The 19,150-nt window shown below is 42.3% G+C and overlaps 1 protein-coding gene across 1 annotated transcript in view; it reads left to right on the top strand.

The window, feature by feature from the left end:
- The window catches only part of VPS50 (VPS50 subunit of EARP/GARPII complex), a 73,726-nt gene that overhangs the window by 40,822 nt on the left and 13,754 nt on the right, over positions 1-19,150 (top strand). Inside the window, exons 19-22 of the mRNA XM_081931234.1 lie at positions 1,268-1,386; positions 3,506-3,612; positions 9,467-9,588; positions 12,249-12,329. Of these exons, the coding sequence (XP_081787360.1) occupies positions 1,268-1,386; positions 3,506-3,612; positions 9,467-9,588; positions 12,249-12,329 (429 nt within the window). The remainder of the gene's footprint in view (positions 1-1,267; positions 1,387-3,505; positions 3,613-9,466; positions 9,589-12,248; positions 12,330-19,150) is intronic.

The following is a 19,150-nucleotide window of genomic DNA, read 5'->3' as shown; positions in this document are numbered from 1 at the left end:
AGGCAGAAAGCTGCATACCGGGGTCTAGGGAGGTCATGAGAGGGACCCATGATATTCCATGGGCTTTCCCATGACCTTCTCAGACTGTGGTAAGTGAGGAGGCACTTTTCTTACCGGCCTCTAGGACAGTCTCAGAGCCCTCACACCCCCTTCCTAGAGTCTGGTAAGGAAGGCACCGCCATGCTTGCTGGGCTTAGGGAAGATGGCGGGGGGGAGCTCTGGAATGCTGTCAGAGCCCCCCTCTCTTCCCGAAGCCTGTAAGAAAAACTCACTGGGACCCAGTATGTGTGTGGGGTGGGTGTGTGAATAAATGGGGAGCAGAGAACAGTGGGTTTTCCCAGCTCTCCATTTAGTTATTTAATCTGCCACAATTGTAAGGTTACAATTGTGTAAAGAAAATGAGTGCAAGTTCCAGGCTGTCTGTCTGTCTATCTATCTATCTATCTATCTATCTATCTATCTATCTATCTATCATCTATCTGTCTATCTATCTATCTATCATCTATCTATCTATCTATCTATCTATCTATCTATCTATCTATCATCTATCTACAGTGGTGCCCCGCAAGCCGAACGCCTCGCAAGACGAAAAACCCGCTAGACCCCCCACCGGCCTTCAGAAGAGGTCCAGGACCCGCCAGCATTTTAAGACCGCCCCGGGACAGCGGAGAAGTCTCCGTTGTCCCGGGAAGGCAGGCGGGGGGGAGCAAAGGCTTTCGCCCCCCGCCGGCCTTCAGAAGAGGTCGGGGGACAGACTGTCCCCGGACCTGGTCTGAAGGCGGTTTGCATAGGAACGCATTGATTGATTTTCAATGCATTCCTATGGGAAACCGTGCTTCGCAAGACGAAAAACTCGCAAGACGAAAAGACTTACGGAACGAATTAATTTCGTCTTGCGAGGCACCACTGTATCTATCATCTATCTATCTATCATCTATCTATCTATCTATCTATCTATCTATCTATCTATCATCTATCTATCTATCTATCTATCTATCTATCTATCTATCCAGAACTGAATCTGACTAGTCCATATGTTATTTGCTGTGTAAAAAACCTATAGGACTGTAGTTGTCTTTTTTGAAGAAGAAGTTTTTGTCTGGTGAGCAAGGTATCTTCACCAGGGGAAGAATGACAGGAACAGTATCTTAACTTCAGACAACGTTGCTCCGTGTACGGAATTAAAGTCTAAGGACCACTGAGGCGTTTTATGTGCCTTCTGAGTTACTGCACAGGAGCTGAAAGCGCTTACGGTTTATTTTGATAGTATGAATCGGATGAGCAGGAAAAGAGTGCCTATCAAGAGTATGACAGCGATAGCGACGTTCCTGAAGAACTGAAGAGAGACTATGTTGATGAACAGACTGGAGATGCCCCGGTAAAAAGGTACCTTGAACATACATTTCATAACTTATTTTTTCTGACATGCTTAAGCATAAACATATATACTGTCAACTCATCCTTAGTGGGACTTTGAAAGCCCCCCATATCTTAAGCTAACTCTTTCTACATCCATTTGTCTAGCGGGGAACACTCCCTATGTGCCAGATATGTGCCACGAAAGCCCCTGCGTAGTGCAGAGTATTCTGCCTCCATGTTCTAGGATGCCATCTGTTTAAAAGCAGGGATGCGTCATCTGCGACGCTCGTGTTATTTTTGGACTCTAGCTCCCATCAGCCTCAGCCAGCATGGCCAGTTGTCAGGGATGATGGGAGCTGGAGTCCAGCATTATCTGGGATAGCCACAGGATAGCCACCCTTGGTATAAAGAGAGAATTGCCTAGGCCTGTTAGTTGTTAACCATGTACCTGTGTAAACTGAGCATGCATGTTAAAGGACAGGAAGCAAGCAAGCTTCTACAGCTGCTCTTGGCAGTGATGGACAAGTGATGGTTAAGCAAAGCTTGTCTGCTATTACTGATCTTCTCACTAGGGAACCCTTGATAGTCAACTGAGGAACTCCGGGACACTGTTTGGAAAACCACTATTTGACGTTCATGCTTTTTATCCGCCCCCTTGGACGTTTGGAAACTGTTACAGGAAAAAGCCCCACATCTGGTTGTGACCTGCATTAGTTCTGAAGGAGGTGGTGGTACGCAAAGCAGAACATCTGACTATGTCTAGAGAGCAGCCGGGTTCATATAGGAGCAAGCAGTCCTTCTCTCAGCAATGGCCACCAGCTTGGATGGGTTTAAAAAAACCAATTCATGGAGGATAAAAGGTTGTCAAAGGCTCCTAAATCTGATATTTTTGTGTTCTACCGCCACTGTTGGAGGGAGTATGCGTCTGAATTTCAATTGCTTGGAAACCGCAGGAGGCGAGAGCAGTGTTGTACTCAGGTCTGGCTTGCTGGTTTCCCACAGGCATCTGGGTTGGCCACTGTGAGAGCAGGATGCTGGACAGGTGCTCCACTCACCTGTTCCAATAGGGCTCTTCTGATGTTCTTAGAATAGAGAAGGTGGAGATCTAAAATGGGTGGAAGCTGCACAACTCCGTTGAGCATCTTACAAGGCAAATTAGTAACAACTTGGAGGCAAATGAATGCTACTTTGGGAATCAGAAAATAGATCTTTGCAAATGGAGGCATTAGCGTTAGAGCTTTTACATCCACATGATCTTCATAGCTAAAAAGTCAGCAAGAGCTTTGCTTGGCCTTTGTAGCTCCGATAATTATTCCATGAAGAAATTAAACTGCTGCACGCTCCAGCTAAAATAAAGCCATTTATCATTTTAAGCTCTTGGGCTAAGACCTTTTTTTTCATCCTTTTGTTAATTGGCAAAATTGAAATTAGGCATGACTTCAGTATGACTTAATTACTAAGGGTATGAGGTGATAAATGTATTCCTGTTGTAGAAGATAGATAAACAGGTGTGGAAGCCCGAGGCTACTAGGAAGTGATGCTCTGTTCTGACTAAAGGAGCCATCTTTTATTTTATTCTCTCAAAATGAAAGTAACATTTTACCTAACTCCCAATACAGTGGTGCCTCGGGTTACATACGCTTCAGGTTACAGACTCCACTGACCCTGAAATAGTACCTCAGGTTAAGAACTTTGCTTCAGGATGAGAACAGAAATTGCGCAGCGGCAGTGCGGCAGCAGGAGGCCCCATTAACTAAAGTGGTGCTTCAGGTTAAGAACAGTTTCAGGTTAAGAGCGGACCTTGGGATCGAATTAAGTACTTAACCCGAGGTACCACTGTACTTCTTAATTCCAGTCAAAGCCTTGCCATTACTGGGCCACCCATATCCACCCCAAATGCAAATTGTTCAGAAGGAAGCTTAAGCCCCTTCATTTCTAGATCTGGGCTAGAGAACTTGTTTTAGCCTGAAGGGCCGTATTTCCTTCTGGGCAGCTTTCCAAGGGGCCGCATGGCAGTGTGTTTACTTACAAAACATTATTATACTCTGCTCCTTTAGTGGCAAGAACAAAATATAAACGGAACATTAACTTCCCCATCTGTGTGGTCCATATCTGTGCACTTATACCTAATAATTTTTCTACCTAGTATTTCTCGAGAAACTTTGAGAAGCAGGAAGCGATCAGATTATTGCCTCAGTAAGGTGAACGCTCCCATTTTGACCAACACTACACTGAATGTAATAAGACTTGTTGGTAAGTGAAATGGTTTCTTGCTTTCTTAATACAATCTGCATGTTTTATCAGTGTGTGTGTGTGTGTTTTTTATTTAGAATTGCCTGGCTTTTAAAACTTTATAGCAGGAGTGTCATGGTCTCATCTTTGAATAGTTCTGAGTTGCCATTGCTGTTATATTTTTGTTACCAAAAAATACAAAAATTACAATGTGAAACAAAAATGATAAAAGATTGCAAGATAATTTATCATGAAGAGATTCTGCAGTATATTCACAAAAGAAAAGCACGGCAAAAGCACACCAGGAGGCGAGAACTAGTAATAACGATTAATTCAAAGAATGGAATATGCTTCATTTCAAAAAGGCTTCATGAAAATATTCCCATTTAGTAATCCACCACATTATCTTACAACATTTTCACAGGTGTGTGCAATCAGTCCCTAGCTATTGTTTAATGTAATTAACGGGGGGTTCTCAGGCAGTCGATGCCTCCTTATAGTGCTCTTCCTTTTCCTTCCACCCTTTTTAGCTTCATTATCTCTCAACTGCTCCCATATTTTAGCTGTTTTTCTGTAGTCTTTCCAGTGTCTGGCATATAGTATCCATGCTGATTGGAGTATATCTGGCACGTGTTCAACTTTCTTTATTTTCCTAAGAGGCGACATGATAGGAAGTGTATAAAATTATGTGTGGTATAAAGAAAATGGATAGAGTGCATTCCCCTCCCCATCTCTTATAATAATAGAACTCAAGTACATCCCATGGATTCAGGACAGACAAAAGGAAGTACTTCTTTGCACGGAGCCTAGATCAGTGATGTCCAAACTTGGCCCTCCAGCTGTTTTGGGACTACAACTCCCATCATCCCTAGCTAACAGGTCCAGTGGTCAGGGATGATGGGAATTGTAGTCCCAAAACAGCAGGAGGGCCAAGTTTGGCCATCACTGGCCTAGATAAACTATGGAATTCTTTCCCAGAAGAAGCAGCGATGGCTGCCAACTCGGATGGCTTCAATCAGGGGTGCTGTTAAATAAAATATGGGGGCCTAGGCAGGTAAGTCCCGCCCCACATAACCACATAATTGATCATACAACGCGGCACACAGACACCATTTGAATGGCAATGCCATCAACCTTTGGGGGAAGCCCCCTCAAATGTTTTATTTGGGGGGGTTGAAGGGACCCTGGCCCCTAGGAGTTGGCTCCTATGGCTTCAGTAGAAGATTAGATAAGTTCATGGAGGGTGCCTACAAACCCTCAGGCCTGTATGCTGTCTCCATACCAGATGCAGTGTGCTTCTGAGCAGCAGTTGCTGGAATCAGATGGGAGAGCAGGTCCTGCTTTCAGGCTTCCCATAGGCATCTGGTTTGGCCACTGAGAACAAGATGATGGGCTAGACAGGCCACTGGCCTGAGCTAGCAGAGCTCTTCTTATGTTCTTGTGGATGTAAGGTTTTATTTAACAGGCAGCGATGTGTCAGACATGCTGTAATTTGGTTACAACGCCTACTACTTAATGTTAGCTAGGATGCAAACCTCGGAGAATACTTGTACTGAGCCAACGTTACGTGCCCACAAATGTGCTTTGCCACTGACTGGTGTAACAGAAAGTCCTTCAGTGTTTGGGGGCTTTTTATTGCCTTTTACGATGCTTAGAACAAAAAGTTATCACACGAAGTCATTACCTTAATCTACAATGTAGGTAAATGGATTTTCATCTGATGGACACGAGGGAATGTAATTGAATTGTGTTGTGTGGAACCTCATTTCCATGCATCCTTGCCAGCAATCTTGTTCTCCCCATGCTGTTACCTGAAACTTCGTTAGACTCTGGGGAAAACATTGCCTTTGTGAGCATGACCTACGCACTCTGAGCTCTTCTGGGATGCTGCAGTAATAATTTGATAAATATTGCTCAATATTTCTTGGCCAAACGCATGGTATCTTTCTCTGAACTAATAAGACTGTTGACACATCTGGTTGAAGAATATGAAGAATTGCTGTCTAAAAATCTAAGCGGGCACTTCGTTCTTTACAGAGTTTAGATTAATTTGGCAAAGATTATGTTGTTCATTAGTTACAAGCCAGAAATGTGAGGAAAGATTTTTGTGCCCGAACTCCCAGTTCTTTGGTTGTTCTTTATTTCCTTCCTTCATAGCTTCTTTAAAGGATATCCCTAGCTAGGTTGGCCATTATGGGGTAGAACTGGCCATATTCCAGTGTATTTAGGGAATATTGAAAGAATCCATTATCTAAAGCACAGATGATAAAGTGTTGTCTCTCAGATCAATGACCTGGAGCATGGAAGGCAGATAGAAAGTATATGGGTAAAAATTGTGGTAGAGGGAAACATCAGTGACCTTACTGTGTGTGTCTGCTATGGATCTCCAAGTCAGACTGAAGACTTGGATGATGCCTTCCTAGAGCAGAATACCAGACATTCAAAAAGGAGAAATATAGTAGTCATGGGAGACTTCAACTGAGTTTTGTAAGCAGAGGTTGGATGGCCATCTGTTATCTTTAGTTGAGATTCCTTCATTGTAGGGAGTTGAACTAGATGACTCTCAGGGTCTCTACAATTCTGTGATTCTATCCCTGAACTTTATATGCCTTAATAGGCTCTTTGGACTGCAGCCATGGTTTTATAAACAGGTCCCTAAATAAAGAATAGTGGATATGCAAAAGTTATTTGTTGAAACTAACCCTACCATGAAATATTTTGCTGTGTCAGTGTTCTAAAGGCGGGGGAAGGGGTTAAAAATGCTTTTCCCTATTCTGTATTTGATAATTACTAATTGGCATGTCCGTTGTGCTTTTGTTGCACAAAAAGTCTTGTAGAATCTATATATACTTTCAATAACCCTGTGAGACACGTTAGGGTAAGAAATTGTTAAACTGGGCTTTTCATGCATTATCCAACTCCAGCATGAAAGGAAATTTCTAGGTGAAGATATGCAAAGAGTAAAATGCATGGATATCCTTTTTTTAAAAAAAAGCACGAAAAAGGCAGTGAACACTGACTTAGAAATCTGGGATGCTTTGAGGTTTTTAAAAACTGCTTTGAGCTTTTGTGTTTTTTGGTTGTTGTTTTTACAATCAAGCAGTACATTGCAATGAAAATAAATAAATCAATCTTGCATGGGCCACTGCGATTTTTCTTGAAGCTATATTGCAATTTACAAACACCTTGAGTAACACCTCTAAGATATTACTATATGGTTCATTATGTGTTCTGCTGCTTAATTTCTCACACAAAACACAAAGCAGAAATACATTTCTGTTATCTCTTTTTCTGCCAGACTTTAAGGGCAGACTTGGATAACTCCTCCATGATCTATTTGAGATAAGGTTAATGTGAGCTATTGCCCCCTCCCCTTGATGGTTCCAGCTTGTGAGAGCTGGAAAAGACGTCTTGCAGTGAACCATCGTGTAATGGAAATTTTAACTGTGATAATCATAACTGTAGGATTCTATGCTATGTAAGAATTACCCACGGCCATGTAAACCCTGTTACTGTGAGAGCCTATCATGAAATCATTCTAAACGCTTCCATAAGCACTTGACAAATTATATAGTAAACCGAAAACATAAAAGTTGCAGGCTTTTAAATATTAAAAAGTAACTCACCCCATATAGTTTTGCCTGGAAGTCTTAATATCACACTTGTTTTAGAATCCAGATTGCCAAGAAATATGTGCCAATGGCAAACAATTTGTCAAAAAAGCGTGTAGTTGATTGCATCTTTGTAAAAGTCTGGTTTCACTGCAAGTGCTGCTCATAATGTTCTTCCCTTCCCTTCTAGTTATTCTAGGGGATTTTGGGGGGGGGGGCACACTCTGCTGATGGTCCTGTTGGTGACTTTTCTGGTGGTTCCTTTTCAAAATACCTGTTTAGTGCGCAAAAAAAGAAGGTTGTCTACTAAGTTTAAAGGAGAGATTTTAAAAATTGGCATTATCTTATGGAAGGAATGAAGAAGAAATGTTCCTGGAGCCTGCACAGTGTCAAGATGCAGAGTGATGTAGTGATAGAGAAATGTTCTTGGCATCTAAGGGAGAAAAGATTTTACAGGGGCAAGATTTAGGGAAGAGTTCCTTGTCTTCCTCATAGACTCTTAAGTCCTATCTTCTAGCCTTTCTGTTAAGTAGATGTTCTTATTGAAAGAGATGTTTGGAAAATCCAGGCCCATGGGATTATCTTGGGTGTTATTGAAATCGTTGACATACATATCAGTTACCAACAGCTTCAGATGTTATTTCTCTCCATAAATGTGATCAGGAACGTTGGGACTGCTCACAGGTGCAAGGATGTGCAACCCCAGAGAAAAAGGGAGAATGAGCCGAATTTTAGGAAATGTTCAAGACTACTAAGGCTTAGAATGATGTTTGTAATCTATGAACATAAAATCCTTAGGTCATTTCATTGCCTTAACAGTTTTCGTTGCAGATTTAATGGGCTAGTGCAATGTATTATAATAAATGAGATGCTGCCTTAAGCTAAAAAACGGTGATATGGTTTTTTCCCCATAAATGTGCTTAAACTTTCAGGGTTCTGATTTTGCAAGGTTGATTATCATTTCCTCTATTTCTGATGTCCAGGCTGTGATTGCCACTTTTTATGTAGGTGCCACCCACATCCGAGGAGAGGTATTAGCAGGCCTTTGTAATTTGCAGAAGTGCAAAACAACAACAGCAACAGTATTAGAAATAAAACCTAAGTGGGGGGACCACAAAACAGCCCAGTGAGAATTGAGAGTGCTCCATGGCTCTTTAATACTGATTGATAGCTGAGGGGCTGGAAACCTGAGCAGGGAAGTGCTTCACGCTGCCAACACTTTGTTGCACGGCAAGGTTGTCCTATCTATGCCAGTTTGCAACATTCCACCACACGTCTAGGCTGTGCACACAACCATATGTTCAAAGCACATTCTTCCCACCCTCTAAAAAAGAATCCTAGGAACTGTAGTTTGTGAAAGGTACTGGGAATTGTAGCTCTCTGAGGAGTATATTACAGTTCCTGTGATTCTTTGGGTGAGGGGGAGGTGCTTTAAAGGTTTAGTCTGTAAACAGCCTAAATATGATCAAGAATTGGAACCTAGGATGGAGTGAAGAAGTTGGGAAGAAGCTTAACTGTTTATAACCAGGGACAACGAGGAGAAGGAATAAGCTCGGAGCTTCCCAAACTGTGTGTCGCGACACGTTAGTGTGTTGGCTGCAGTGTTTCGGTGTGTCGTGGAAACAGTGGCAGAGCTTCATGCTCAAGCAGGTGGGGGCGTGGCTGTCGCGTGTCCCGGGGGGCATGGCACGTGTCCTGGGGGCATGATGCGCCGCCTGCGGGGGCGTGGCACCCAGCGCAGGGGGTAGGGCAGCCATGATGGCACCCCACCGGGATTGTGGTGCCGGGGGCGGTGTGCTCCCCCTGCCCCCCTCTTCCTCCACCAGTGCGTGGAAATGCTCCCCAGGGCTGGAAAGTGGTTAGTTTAACCTCTGGTTTGCTAGTAAAACTGAATTATTGTGTTGTGAAATGATGCATGTCTAAAAGGTGTGTCACCAACATGAAAAGTTTGGAAAGCTCTGGTTTAGCTCCTAACCTATGGTGACCTTTGCTTTCAGTTATGCTAGGAAATAGCTGCTATTCTGTCTAATATTGGGGGGGCGGGCAATATTGCAGAATGGGCAGGCCCAGCATGGATTGTTTATTGTATTTTCATGGGATGGACACAGACACTCAGTCCTCTAGCATCCCTTCGTACTCACCTTACCAATCACCAGTAGAGTATGGACATTTCACTAATAATAAGTATGTATAAAAGCTGGTTTGACATCAGCGTACAAACATGGCAGTTGAACCTTTTGTGGTGTTCCTTTTTGTCTTTGAAGGCAAATACATGCAGATGATGAACATCTTGAAGCCAATTGCATTTGATGTGATCCACTTCATGTCCCAGCTTTTTGACTACTACATGTATGCAATATATATGTTTTTTGGCCGAAATGACACGGTAAGTAAACATTGCTGTTTAATCAGTGTGCGTGCATGGATGGTGAAGGGGAATAGTATAAGGGGGTAGCGATAGCTGGAATATTAATTTGCAATTCTAGAAGTATAAATGGTATAAGGTCTGTGTGAGGGTTTACACCTATCTCTGCTTCCCAGATGTCATAGAGAAAGAAAAGTTGTTATGAGGAAACAATCTGAGGATTATGGAAAAATTGGTTTCTGGTTTGTGATATTGTGAGAGAGAAGATGGAGGTTTCGCTGGAATAATTCATTTTGTTCAGCTAATTGCTTTTCAGATATGGTGTTCCTATAAATTGGGGGCTCTCTCAATATGTCATAACATAACAAGGAAAGAAACCCTCATAAAAAACCCATAACAACAACAACCCTACACAAGCTTGCCCACAGGCAGACTAATAAGAGGAATTTGGATGAGACATGCAGGGTAGTGGCTGTGTGGTAATAATAAGGACTGAGTAAGCTGCAGTTCCAATGGAAATCAATGGCATGTAAGTGCCAAGCGGTACTGGGATATGCTGCTGTTTTGCTTACAGTGACTGAAAGTGTACAAAGGAGGGATGAGGCTCTCTTGCTCCTTTTAAGATAACACTAGGAGAAGAATATAGGGCGGTGCCCACTCTACTCTTCAAATCTGAAGGCACCTCGCAGCATTGAGAAGCTAGGTGTTAAATAGCTGGATACATTTCACACATGCCACAGATCATTTGTTTATTCATTTATAACTTGCAAATCTGAAAGGTATGTTCAGAATATTAGTACTAAGGAACAATGTTTTCCATGTTGCGAGAATCCCAGAAGCAATGCAAATACTAGAATCAAGTGCCCCACGAGCTTTAACAGGATGGGATCTTAAATCAGTCATTTATTTGCTTGACAGATCCACACATGGTTCCAAATTGTCTAGGGCTGTTCTTTTGGCAGGAGTAATAACATTGAGATTTGGTTGTTTACAGAGATGAACAGCAAATAGGTTTTTTTAACATTGACTTGATTTTCATTGGCTGTTTCTGCTGCTCTTTCTTTAATTCCCCACCCCCCCTTTGCACCTCCTGTTTGCATTTTAAAGCTTTTACCCAGTTCTACACTTTCCACATCTAGCAGAGAACAACACAGTGCTAGGCAGGTAAATGCGCAAGAGTTGGATTTTTGAACATTGTGTTTCCTACTGTAGTGCTCCTTATTGTTTGGCTTTTTGAAGAGCAGTTCCCATGGGAAACATACAGCTTACGAAAAGGGTCTATGAATTTAATGTAGCCTTCTTGTAAAGATGATATGATTATCTAGCATCTCTGAAGACTTCAAACAACTTTGCCAATAATAATAATAATAATAATAATAATAATAATTTGGTATGCCCTTTAGGCCAGTAGAATAAAATAATGATAGAATTGTAGTGTGGGAGGGGCCCCTGAGGGCCATAGAGTGCACCCCCCCCCCCGCAATATGCTGCCTGTGTTGGGGATACCATTGAGGAGGGTCAATCCCACTAAATTGAAAAGGAAATGTTTTTGAACCTTTGAAGACCGAAGACATTAATAATTTTATTGTAAACTTCTCTAAGTGAAAGTCTGTCATCTCAGCCCGCACACTGCAGAAGTGTGTGCTATAAAGAAACACAGATTGCCTTAAGTGTTCTTCCGTATTCAGTTGCCCATGTAACAGTGGCACGCTATTTAAAATATTCAGCCTTTTCCATCATTCAAGCCCATTTGTTTACTTCAAACCACTTACCCAGTGGGAGTAACTTGGCCATTGCACAGGTACATTAGCTTGAGTGGCTTTTGAATGATAGTTAAGGTCTGCTCTGTTGAATCCAAAGCAAAGGAGTGTCTTCCTGAACTGACAAATATATTCCTGGTGTGAAATACATACCCATATTTTGACAATATGGTTGAAGTTGACCCTTGAAATGCATGTATGTTTCTTAGTTCTTGCGCTATAGTTTTGTCAACTGAGCAGCTCTGTCTGGGTCTCTTATAATTCCCACTGAATTTAAAATGTGGTAAGTTGCAACAGGATGAGCTAGTATAATTCATTCCTCTAATGGAATGGCTTTGGGTCTTTGTGAACCATGACACTGGAACATTTTCTGCTTGATTCATAATCACAAATGTTTGTGTAGGTGTAACTTCACTGAATCTTTTCAAAAGGAAATCTTCCTTATGTAACTAGTTATCTTAGAGCACGAAGGTAATTGCTACTAAGTAGCAAGTACAGTTCTTCATTCTGATTTACATTAAAAATTTGTTCTTCATGTAGCAAAGGTGTCTGGTGCCATTTGATGCCATTCTCACAAAGAATACAAAGCACAAGGCTTCCCAAAGTGCAATATAAAGTATTCTGGAAAAAAATTATCCCCTAATACAGTGGATAATTCATGTGTCCGGTACGAATTGTGTGTGGTCGTTCTAGTGTATGAAACTTAGTTTTTCTTCTTATATGAGTGCAATGTTGGGTGTGTTGCTGCTGCCTTCCCTCCCCATCCCACCTCTTTTTCCATTTTTAATTTTGATTGAAATACCATGTCATGCTGAGCTTTTATCCAATGTGGCAATGGAATGTAGGCAAATGGGAAAATTGCTTTGCATTATTTGTATGCTATCCAAATTGTGTTGCTTAGAATTCCCTTCTCACTTCCAGTTTGAAACGACAGGACTGGGACTCAGCAGCAGCCGGCTTCGAACCACACTCAACAGAATACAGGAGAGCCTGATTGATCTGGTAAGTTGTAGGACTTTGAGTAATTGAAATGGAAGAGTAATAGGAATTTCTGCTTTGCATTGGTTGCTGCACCAGATGTACACCATCCTGAGTAATTGCACTAAATCCATGTTAGATTACAACAACACATGGTTTGTGGAGATGGCTCTGAAGATGGTTTGGTAACTTCAGCTGGTGCAGAGTTCAGCAGCCAGGAAGACGGCTTGAGCATATTACACCAATCCTGGCTTGACTGCCCTGGCTGCCAGCTAGGCCCTCTTGTTGGTTCCTCTTGACCCATACCACTGGGTGATCCACAATAATGAAGAAACTTGGCAAAGTTGATGCCTGCGTATATTTCAGAAACAGCATGAGACTGTCTGTGGTGAAACGGTGGTGGTTGAAAACCTACAATGATAATTGGGATTTTATCCTATATTTCATACCCCTACCTCAGCAAAGCCATCAAGATGTCTTTTAAAGATGGAAAGCTAAAAAAACATGCATTCAACAAGATCTTCCCTTTAGGAATCACTGCCTGTTTTTTCACAGCACTTGCATTACCTGTGAATCCTTCTGTCTCAACAGTCCTCCAGAAGATGCCCATTCTTTGGGGCCTAAGGTTTCAGCAATCGGCTACAGCCCCTTTAGTGATTATAAGCCTAGAGAGACCAAACATGAGACAGTTCAGTTCTCGCTCTCTGTGCTTCACAATGTGATACCCACATTCATTGGTATCAGTGATGTGAAATAAAGCCTAATGACTTCAACTCAGGTACCTTCACAGAATCACATAAGTAGGAACCATCAGTCCAGAGGTTTTTTATGTTTCCAGTTTCCCATGCTGTTACAGAAGGCCCCTGACCCCCTCGAACAACTGTGTGTGTGTGGTGGGGGGAACTCCAGGGGCCCCTGGAGCATGGGGTTCTGCAGGAGCAATTGATGGAAATTGCCTCTCCCCCCCTTTCTCCAGCGGAGAATCACAGGCATTTCTTCCAAACTCAGTGCAGTATGTTTTATTAATAATAGAAGGTCTGGTCTCAAGTGTGATTATAAAAGCTGTATGTTACAGTGCTAAAATGGCTACCCAAAAGTCAGTCTAACCACTTTTGCCTTGCCATCTATCTCTCGTCCTCTGAGAGCATGTTAGCTGCCAGTGGAAATATTTGATGGATGTTGATTTATTTGTTTGTGTGTCTTTTCTTATAGCCAAACACCAACCTAATTTGGCTGTTGTTGTTTTTAGCTAAGACATTATTCATACCACCGTGATACACTGCATCTCTTTTATGTCAGCAGCTGGTATAAATGGGTCTCCTCCTTCCAGGAAGAATTGAATCTACTGTATAAGAACCACGGTTTATCCTGTCAACTGTTGAAAGAACGTAAAAGCACATATCCCTGATAAGTAATGTGGTACCAATTCTGTGATCACATTCTGCAATGGAATTAACTAGGCAGGTTAAATGGAGCTCCTTCTGGAAGGGGAAACCACAAATGCAACAGATCAATAAAACCAGGCAAATCCTTCTTTCCTCAATGGAGAGGGTGACAAATTATTTACCAGCTCTGGTGCGCTGCTGTTTGCTTTCAATAGAATGGTACTAGGGAACAGAACAAGTTCCTGGTTCAAGCATCATAGAGCTGCTGGCAACCTTGGAGTGGCTTTATCTTTGTTAATTTGGAGGTCGTTTTGATATAGTCCCCCCCTCTATGGGTGTGGCTTCATAATAAACCCAGGTGTGGACAGACGCGTATAGAAAACACATTGGAATTGAAAACCAAGGTGGATTCTCCAGGAAAGATATGTAACCAGGTGTGCTAGATTCCTGATAGCTCCTGCACACAGATACCTTCTGTGAAACCCATGTGATAAAAGTGATTTGTAAAGCACTACAAGAGTCCATAAACTTCTATATGGGGGAAGCTATGGCTTCCTTTTTCCGGAGAGGGTTCTGTGTTTAATCCCTGGTGTCTCTGTTATTTTGGTTATGTGAGCAAAATTTCCTTCCATTACATCCTACAGTTTCTGGGTGGTGATCGCCTTCACTATGCATGCTGATTCATTACCCCCACCCCTGATGGGAGTTGTAGCTCAGTACATCTGGAGGGCAGTAGGTTGTGGAAGGCTGGTCTAAAAGGTACTCACCAAGGTGGTTTTTTTTTTACTTCCCACAGTATATTTTATCTATATATTGTGTTTCAGCCTAGGTACAGTTTTACTTCTGTGACCGAACAAAAATGAGAGCAGTTAATATGTAAGCGGAGGAGCTTGTCAGAGCAATGGGATTTCCAGGGGTAGAAACAGAAAGATGGACCTTAGTTTTTTCCGTATGTGAGAGAAAATCTTATTTGTTTTTCATTTAGTTTGTTTTTCATTACAGTGAACTTATGCTGTACATGCTTAATGGGGGGGGGGAGCTGCTCTTACAAGATCAGAATTGGAAGCCTTTCCCCATAAAGTCTAAAGGAAATGAAATATCAGAAAACCTATCAAAATTGACAGCGTTCATATTTAAGAATCCAGAGCTGCTAACTAGATCCGTCTTAAACCAGGGCGAGTAAAAATGTCTTAAGTAGTGGCGGATGTTCATCAGGGATGTGGCTGTTTATGCCACCAGGGCAAGGGAATTTTCAAAACCAAGACATTACTACAGAGAAGGCTTTGTCTCACATCCCTATACAATCTGTAATGGGAATTGGGGTTGCTTGTGCGTAAGCCACCAACTGCTACACGCTGGTTGTATGGCTAAACCTTTCCCTGGCTTGACAGCCCTTAAAACTCGACTGTCTCAGTCACTGGCAGAATCCGTCAGTGGGTGTTTCCTAAACTTTTTCCAACATAGAAATTCCTTGACTCCCAGTCTCCTCCTAGCTTCTCTGCGCGGAAGCTTTCTGCGCAGCGTAGGCGTGCCAAGCAGAGGTCCTGTGCTCTCCCCGCTGATCTCACTGGAAGAGTCTCGGAGCCTTCCCTCCGAAGTACTCTCAGCCTCCCCTTTCTTCCTGTTGTCACCTTGATTTCCTTCCCCAGCGGAAGCTCTCCCTCTCTCCTTGCTAGTTCCCTCTCCGGCATCATTGGGGAGCCTTACCTTGGCTCCGATGGCAGTTCCCTGACACAATCAGCCATATTTGCCAAGGGGTAACAAATTGGACTATCAAGCCATTCCTAAAGTACTTGCTGCTATATTTCTCCATGTGTACACTGTACATGTGGGGGGCAGGTGCACCTGTAGGTTCTCCCTTCTGACAGTTTCCTGAATGCACCAGTGTTGAGGGTAGCAGAAGGCTTAACGACTCCATTTGCACATAATGGTAGGCCAAACCATGGCTTAGGGGGAGCCAAGCACATATGCAGGTTCCTGCATTGAAGGTGGTAAGTTCTGAGGTCCTCCCTTGGTTCTGCTGCCACCACAGCATCTATGACTAAGCCATGACTTGGCTTATGGTTGCATCTATACCCAGGCAGCTCATGGCTTGTTTGCTTCAGATAAACTTCGAGTGGTAAACTAAAAATAATCTTTGGTTTATTGGCTTGTGGTTTTTGTTTGGAGCAAAACAAAGCACAAGTCTGGGTGTAGTGCTAGCTCAGAGTAGCACAGCTCCAACAGGACTGGGGGAGGTTTGCTCCAGGAGTCTGCTTGTTCAACCTAAGCCATGGTTTGGCATAGCGTCAAGTTAGAATTGGTTACAGATAGGTAGCCGTGTTGGTCTGCCATAGTCAAAACAAATTTTTTCCCCCTTCCAGTAGCACCTTAAAGACCAACTAAGTTAGTTCTTGGTATGAGCTTTCGTGTGCACGTGTATCTGAAGAAGTGTGCATGCACACGAAAGCTCATACCAAGAACTAACTTAGTTGGTCTTTAAGGTGCTACTGGAAGGGAAAAAATTTTTGTTTTAAGTTAGAATTGGGTCACTGAATGCTTGACTATGGCATTTATAAGTTTTCCTAGTAAATTCTAGGGACGCGGGTGGTGCTGTGGGTTAAACCACAGAGCCTAGGACTTGCTGATCAGAAGGTTGGCAGTTCAAATCCCCGTGACGGGGTGAGCTCCCGTTGCTCGGTCCCTGCTCCTGCCAACCTAGCAGTTCGAAAGCACGTCAAAGTGCAAGTAGATCAATAGGTATCACTCCGGCGGGAAGGTAAATGGCATTTCCGTGCGCTGCTCTGGTTCGCCAGAAGCAGCTTAGTCATGCTGGCCACATGACCCAGAAGCTGTACGCCGGCTTCCTCGGCCAATAAAGCGAGATGAGTGCCACAACCCCAGAGTCGTCTGCGACTGGACCTAATGGTCAGGGGTCCCTTTACCTTTACCTTAGTAGATTCTAGGCTGTTCTCTGTAGCAGATTTTTTAAAAACTAGAAAGTTACCACTGACACTTTACAGCTCTCTAGGAAAGATTTGTGCATGTAAAATGCCGTGATCCTTTATTCTTTCTATTCCTTAATTTTCTGAGAAATCTTGCATTGGCAATGACGTCTAGCTATTACCTTTTTGACCAACTGTATTTTGGATGGCTTCCTGCTCAGTGTTGACTGTGAATTGCTCCATTAACTTTAATAACTCTAATTTTGCTTTTAAGTTAGGCAAATTCTTGATCAATTTTGTCAGTGGCAAAAAAGTAATGAGTTGCATCAAACAAAAGCAATTTTGGATCCTGTTACATTTAGATTTGAGGGAGTCTGGCATACTCTTTATGAATTAAGATAACTCTAAGGTCATCTGTTCGCAGGAAAAGGATTGAGAATTTAATTCTAAATACAGTTAATGATAAGGGGGCCTAATTCTTTTAATGCACCTTCTAAAAAAGTGAAAAATAGGTAATTAAACCACCTCTGGCGTCACTTCACCTCTTAAACTGTTCATCTGAATATCTTCTTCCCTCTCCCACATTGGAGAAAGACTTCAGTTTTTTATTTCAGTTTTAATTTCTTACTCACATTTCACCATGAGGTCCCAGGACAGGTTATAGCAATTTAAAACTACAACACTGAAACTATTTAAAACAAATTATAGTCACAAAGATAGGGTGGATCTGAAAAATATGTATCTCAGGTGTCAGAGGCTAGGGACATTTAATAGAGGCCTCAGAAGCATCTCTGGGGAGCGAATTTCACAGCTTTTGGGCTACCACAGAGAGTTCCCCCTCCTGGGACACCATCACCTTGAACTACTAGGGGCAGTAGAACTACCAAGAGTCCTTCTCCCCAGGGGGTCTGAAGGGAAGGAGGTGGTATTTTCAGATATTGGGGGGCTAAATTATTTAGAGTTTGAACCCCAAAATGAGCACCTGGAAATTGACCTGGAAACTAACCGGCAACCATTAGTTGCATCAGTAATAATGGCTGCTACATTTTGAACTAGGTGAAGTTTCCGAGTCAGAAGGAGCAGCCGAGGTTTTTTGGTAGCAGATTCCAGAAATGTAAATGGCGGCTTGATGATCAAGTAATGCATCAAGCCCAGTCATTTAGATATTTGAGTTTTATATTGAACAATTGGTTCTCCTAGAAACAACAGCAACTGTTTAAACACCAGTTTGTCAGTTTCCAAAAAATTACTTAGCAAAGAATGACAACTGGAGATCATTGTGTTGAAGATTTTGTCTTAGTTCGGTTATTCCATGAGGCCAAGCTCTGGAGAAATGGCCAAAATCGCATTTGGAAATCTTGCAGGGTGAACTTTTGAGGGAGAAAAGTAGGACATATCTGCTGTTCTCGGAGCTAAACTTGGGTTGCCATCTATCGCAACCAGAGTTGAAAATAAGTTAAATGGATGGTAACATCCTTTCAAGCTATGCCGGATGGAAAATGAAGGGTGGAGTGCTGGGCACAGAGATGTCAAAATAAACTGGCAATTGTAACTGTTGAAGGGTTTTTGGTGTTAGGCCATTCATTGTTGTGACCTGACGGAATGGGTTTCTGGCAGTGATGTCCACAAACATAGTTATGGCTATGAATAGCATGTATTTCTTGTGGTGATGTTGCAAGTTTAAGAAAGATCACATCAGGGCACATTACCTTCAAATACTGACCCTCCTTATGTAGGCCTTTTATGGATTTTAAGTAAGACCATAGTAGATACAGTGGTACCTCGGGTACAGTGGTACCTTGGGTTACATACACTTCAGGTTACATACGCTTCAGGTTACAGACTCCACTAACCTAGAAATAGTGCTTCAGGTTAATAACTTTGCTTCAGGATGAGAACAGAAATCGGGCTCCGGCGGCGCGGCAGCAGCAGGAGGCCCCATTAGCTAAAGTGCTGCTTCAGGTTAAGAACAGTTTCAGGTTAAGTACGGACCTCCGGAACGAATTAAGTTTGTAACCAGAGGTACCACTGTATCTTGAAGGGATGACTACTGGTATTCCAATGTAGGAGTGAAAATGTTTATTGTTGTTGTTGCCGCCAAATCGAATATGCTACTAATTACTTTATTTATTTTACCCATTATATGTCGATCCATTGAAAAAAATCTGGTTGCCTGTTCTGTCTCAGTATTTGAGTTAAACACCACAAGATGCTGTGATTGAGATACTAAGAATAAATTGTTTTTATAACTTACATGGTGGTGGTGTTTGTACCAAATGTGTTCCCCCCACAAACTAATTATTTTAATGATTGAGCTTAATTGATTAGCATATGTAGCCATCATGACTGATACGAATTTTGTTCATTATATTTTAAATTTCATTTTAATCATGGTCAGTTTTATTGCTTTTAGCATATAGTAGAGCACTTGATGGGTTAGTCTATCTGCAAGTACTTTGGTGTTCAAAAGAAAGGCACAGTGTTGTGCTCCTCCTAGTTTCAATATCTCTGGTTTATAAAGATAATTGAAAGCTCC

The sequence above is a fragment of the Podarcis melisellensis genome (assembly GCF_964234715.1).
Source record: "Podarcis melisellensis genome assembly, chromosome: 12".
NCBI lineage: Eukaryota > Metazoa > Chordata > Lepidosauria > Squamata > Lacertidae > Podarcis > Podarcis melisellensis.
The sequence above is the reverse complement of the archived record's forward strand: the minus strand, read 5'-3'. Positions and strand labels throughout refer to the sequence as shown.